The 6,000-nt window shown below is 35.7% G+C and overlaps 1 protein-coding gene across 1 annotated transcript; it reads right to left on the bottom strand.

Moving 5' to 3' along the window:
* Positions 1-1,241: 1,241 nt before the first annotated feature.
* Positions 1,242-5,961, bottom strand: LOC148020966 (uncharacterized). Its single transcript, XM_087698798.1, has 6 exons — positions 5,216-5,961; positions 3,012-3,130; positions 2,717-2,795; positions 2,464-2,602; positions 1,967-2,092; positions 1,242-1,797 (listed from the first exon to the last, which is right to left on the bottom strand). Exons 1-6 carry the CDS (start codon positions 5,596-5,598, stop codon positions 1,600-1,602), a joined length of 1,044 nt encoding a protein of 347 aa, XP_087554924.1. The 5' UTR covers positions 5,599-5,961; the 3' UTR covers positions 1,242-1,599.
* Positions 5,962-6,000: the final 39 nt, after the last annotated feature.

The raw sequence follows: 6,000 nt of genomic DNA, 5'->3' as shown, positions 1-6,000 counted from the left end.
TTTATTCAAGAAAAATTCACAGATAAGGATATTTATAAATAGGCCTTGAACGCATGTGATGTAGAGGATATACATATAGTAACTTTCTCGAGTTGCGTGCACAAGGGGTAGGGTGATGTTTAAATACACACATTGCCAATTTTTTATTGTCATCTTGTCAAACAAAAAATCAAATCATAGTATACTATTCATTACAGAAGCCTTGCAAGGATTAATGCAATGTGTGGACTTAATTCTAAAGGTTAGCTTCTCTCATGCCTATGTGTTGCATTTTTTCATGCGCATAAACTAGTTGTCATCTTTCTACTATTTGATATGTATGTCTTGTTCACTTGTGTGGGATGCTATAGTTGTGCTTCTTTGCATCTCTTATCGACATAGAGATGTATCATTTTATTGGCTACACTTTTATCATTATTTACTTGTCACATTGAGTTCAAAATATATTTACTAGAAGATAATTGCTTTAAATCATCGAATGTGGAAGAAATATAGATGAGGTAATGTTACCCAATATGAGGAGACAATAATAGCTACATGCAAGAAGGTTGCTCATAGGATGATCACTTTTCCACTCTCTCTCTTTGTCAAGATGTTAAATAATGGCCACCTTATAGTTGTCTAAATTAGGTGGTTCGTCAACTCTTGCTAGTATTTTGGGAACATTTTCCAATGGCATCATATTCCCTTTTGGTAGGGTATTGCCACTAATACTTAAGAGAGAACATGTATCTCTAGTTGCTCTCAAGGTGATGTTGCACTAATATTGTCTCATTTTAGAAAATATTCTGTTCCCACATTAATTGTCTTGGTATGGTTCACATGCAAATGCAAAACCTCATTCTTACAAATCTTTAAAGGTACAATCTTGTGAGTATTCAAGAACTATAAGACCATTGGAATTTATGCCATAGTTCTAAAGGTATTATCTATGAATACATAATTTTGTGCCCATCTTAGGATATATTTCTTATTTAGCTATATTCACTCAACTACAATTGCTCAATCGACTACCTTAGGTAGGGATATTTCTATCATTATTTTCAAGGTTTGATAATACTTTAATAAGTTAATACTTAGTAAAACGTGTCATGGACATTGTACAACATTCTCTCATGGCCATTGTACATCATTTTCCCTAACACTTGTCGGCTTAAACTTGTTGTTGAAAATATCAAAGAGGGCATAAGAGAACCCTTCAAAGAGGTAACCACAATAAATTTTGAATGAGCAATAATCTTTAAAATAATTATAGGATTCTAGTGTGAAAACACCAAAAAAATGTATATTGATGTACATAAGGCATGTACACATTTCCACAAAGGCAAGATCCATAAGAATAAGCTCGAGAATTAGAGCCACAAGAATAGGCTCAAGAATTGGCTTTTGGTAGGTGGTAAAACTAGATGCTACCATTGTGTACCATCTATCATGCAACACGTGTATATGATAGCAAGTGCCATTAGAACATGCTAGTTAGAAGCTTGATGTCATTGGCCACCACATCATGCCATGTAGCATGCATGAAGGGGTCTCAACAAGTGGCATATCATTTTCCATGCAACTTGTCACTATAAAAACGTCTGCAATAAAAAAGAGCTACTCAAGTAGTTTATTGTAGGTGGCCACACCAAGTGCTGCTGCAAGATGCCATGCAGCATGGATGAATGGGATATCAGGAAGCATACCATCTGCCATAAACAATGCCACACCAAGCATAGATGACATTGCGTGCAACTTGTGGGCTCTTTGCAAGGGTGTGTTGGTAGTAGCTCGTACTCGTCTAAAGAAAGTTACCTAAGTCAAGAAATACAAGTATTAGTCTCAATTCAATTTCTTCAATAAATAAGGACATGAGCATGACTTCATTAGTTCTTTCTGTTTATCAACTTTATATCAAGAATAGTTTTTTTGTACTTGGTTTAATAACTTGTCCAAGCATCAAACTAAATAGACCAATTATTACCTCTGTAAGACCTGTGTGGACAATAGTAACCACTGATGGCTTGAACGGCAACAATAACATAGAGGCTATCATCAATACATGATGTTGATTGCTTTCATGTTTTGAACTTAGGGCTTTTGTGAGACACTGCAAACACCAATGCTCATAACAATCATAATCAATCACAATAAGGTCATGGTTGTACTCAATCTCATAATTAAGATCACAACTACTAAACATTCAATTGGTATTCAAAGTATGATAAAATGAATACTTTATGGCTTGCATTTCTACCATGACGTGCAAGTGCAAAACAATCATGTGTAAAAGGATATTAGCTAATAAACTCAACTTGTTACGTCTTCGCTACGACAATGTTTGTAGACTTGGGTATTCAAGAGTGCTTAAAACTTGGATATATATGAAATAAAATGATGTTTGCAAAACAATATTTTGGAATAGCGATTTAGTAAAATCCTTTAAATTGAGTTACTAAGTCATCATGAACCAAGTAGTACCAAGGCTGATGTTGAAATCATGGCATAGTCCCCCCATCTAAAGATTTTGCGTGCATCTCCTCTTGATGTGTGGTACAAGCTAGATGCCACTCCCACTCCTATCAAGGAATTGGCATACACTTTCGTCACCTTTGATTTTCTGAATGATAATATGCAACATATAGAACATGTTAAAACATATAGTTGGTAAATATTTGTTTATTGTAAGTATAAAACAAGAGATAGACAAAGAGAGGAGGAGTCATTACTACACCGTGGAGCTTGAAAACCGATGTAGATAAAAGGTAAGGATGTTATGACATTGATAAATGTCTCAATAATATTACAATCACCTTTAAGTTCAAAAGAAAATAAGTAATTAGAAATGAAACTTATCAACATCACCTATTGTACATTACTACTTGTGTCCAATTTCATGTTGATTTTAGAAGCATCCACACTAAGTTACCCCCAACTTCAATAAGAGATTACAAAAGTGTCGAATATTTTAACTACACAAGAGCTGTACAACTAACTTCAAGGGAAACTAAAAGGGCATGTACTCTTACCATGTTTATGAGGAATGGGCAGCATACATAGAGGAGGTCGTTTCTTCCACAAAAGTTGCATGGATCTTCCAAGCAATTTTATGCTATGGTGGTTATAATGTGATAAAAATTTTTGTGACCTGCCAATGATGGTAGCATAATTCAAACATGGGTTAAAACAATATGGTGGGGCAAGGAGGCACCTTTGAGTTGTTGATCACTAAATAAAAGAGTTCGCAAAGAAAATTTTATAGCATTTCCCAAATTCGTCACAAGTTTTAACGAGTCCTTGAGGAGGAGTCATATTCCCTTCCTCAACTTTAAAAAACATTGAATCATAAGAACAAAACATAAGACGAACTAGTGTAATCCAACTATTCATTCCATAAATTTATGGCTCTTATAAACAAATTACATAACCATGACATATTTAAACACCCTAGTAGTATAATTGCACTTATATTTAATTGCCATAACCATTTTTCAAAGTTTATAGCATACACACTATGTAAGCCATTAGAAAATTGCCACCAATTGATGTCTCCCATTAGAGCAAAGTAGGATGTAGAACTTTTCCATCAACATGTTTGTGCAGACCAAAATTAAATTCCAGGGTTAAAGCCATTCCTCGATCATACAACCTTCTCTCCACAACTCCTTGAGAAGTGATAAGTGCATGACTCATAAGGATGATAAAATACATGCATAGACATGGTTTAAGAGTGGAAGCATGAATAGACACTAAGAAACTCAATGCCTTGAGAAAATAATAAGTGCACTACTCGTAGGGCATGATAATGTACATGTATATATATGATTTAAGAGTGGAAAAATGAATATGTGCAAATTTATTGGTTGAATTTCTTTTCTAAATAGTTTTCTAAAAAATTGGCATGCAAATAATGTCATAATTTGTTAAAACTCTCATATCTAAAATCTTCTCTAAAAGACCTATCCAATGAAATATAAGTACATGACATGGACTTTGTAAAATCTGCAAGGTTGGGCTATAACTATGAGAGCTAAAGTAGCTATTAATAATTGCGATTTGGATACATCTTTTTGGCACACCCATTCATGCTTCCACCATATATCATGTAGTCGTGAGGCTACATAGTGTGAGGATACAATATGTAGCACTCAAACTATCTTAAATAGTCTTGGCCCATGAACATATACTGAAACTAGCAACTTATGCATAAGAGAGGTAGAGGCTAGTGGACTAAGCATGTTACATTGAATATATGTAGTTGTGGTACATGGAGATTATATGCAAGGTTTACACATCTTAAAGACAAGCTCAAAGGAGGTGCATGCAAGAGCACAATGCATGTAATCAAATTGAATGATAGAGGCATGCCTAATAAATACTTATTATTAATGATTTGTCCTACCTCAATCCTCAACAACATTTCTATGTGCCATGGATTGTTAAAAGGGCCACATGCATACATGCATGATATTCTAGAATGTGAAATCTAAAGTAACTAAACTTGCCAATGGGGTCATAGTCTAATTGGTTGGAGTGTGGGTTGAGTTCCACGGGTGCACGGGTTCAAATCCTAGGCTGTGCTTTCTTGGTGGCATAAATTTTTGTAAGTTTCCAAAAGTAACTAAACACCAAGAAATTGTTTTGACATAGTTAAGATTTGTGGACACACTAATTATAATGCTTATAATGGTCTTAGATTCATCCAAGTGGGTAGTAGGTTCTATGCTCCTCTCAAAGTCAAAAGAGCAACAACGTCTATATGATCCAGCTATTCTAGAATGAAATTTGAAGTACGTCGTAGATTGCCACAAATCAGATTGTTAATGGATTTATCAAGCCCAGTTCAAGGTCTAATGCTAGTCTAAGATCCCGGTTTTTAGCATAAAAAACGCCATGTCCATATCATTCCTCTAGAACATGAGGCTCAAAGAATGCATTTACTGATACACAATAATCGGGATATTTGACACCCTTATCATGCGCACCCCAGCTCGAATGTCTTCAACATGCACATATGCTTTGCTGATTAGTACTAATTGTCAGCAATAGTAAACTATAAAGTACCACATTAGTGTTTATAGTGGTACCCATATGTGGTTAAACATATGCATTGCTGATTAGAACTAACTATATTAAGCAAAGGTAAAATATTTCAAAGATTTAAGTATCAGGTACAATAATAAGGCAGAAGAGGTACTGCATTACATTATAAGGTAGAAGAGATAGAGTGTACCTCTGAAGTAAGAGATGATGATGACTAGAGGGCGAGGTGATGTCTGCGGCTCCAGCTTCTTGATCAGCTTTAATGAGATTGAAACTGCAATCAAATCGACCAGCTGGAGCTGCGCCTGATAATTTGATCATATTGAACGCAGCATTCTCATTCCCAAAATCGCCAGGATGATGATGAGTACTTAGATTAATTGCAGCTTCAGCTCTGGCAACATGATCATAATGATAACTGCAGCCATGGCGGATCAATGAGCAGCTGATCACGACTTCTCGAACCGAGCTTAGAAGCTGGCTGGCTGCATTTCCACATCGGGAAACACCACCCATGACTAATTTAATATGACCGTCGCCCATACGAAATCTGAGCTTTCTCCTCTGCGTCATAATTAGAATCAAATCGTGTATAATTACGGCCGAGTACTGGGCGAGGTCTATATATATATATATATATATATATATGCGTACGTATCACTGATCAGGCGCGGGACTAGATCATGAATATGAGGTAGATTATTGAAGGAGTGATATATTGACCAGCGGAATGAACAATATGCAGAATATCGTGAAGAAACGATGGGGATCTATGCGCGTTTTGATGGTTGATTATCAGCCGCTGCAGCAGCTGCACTAATTATACAAGCTCTCGACTCTTTGCAGATTAGTATCAGTGACTATAAATCGCTCTCTGTACAAAGTGATTAATTACAACAATGGTGCAGGTGCTGTGGTACAAAGCTGAAGAATACACTCTCTGTTGCCATCGATTGTTTTATATGTATTGATTGC

The sequence above is a fragment of the Lygodium microphyllum genome, chromosome 18 (genome assembly GCF_053477565.2).
Source record: "Lygodium microphyllum isolate KBCC chromosome 18, Lygodium_microphyllum_v1.1.10, whole genome shotgun sequence".
NCBI classification, from domain to species: Eukaryota; Viridiplantae; Streptophyta; class Polypodiopsida; order Schizaeales; family Lygodiaceae; genus Lygodium; species Lygodium microphyllum.
This window is presented reverse-complemented; position numbering and strand designations above follow the sequence as displayed.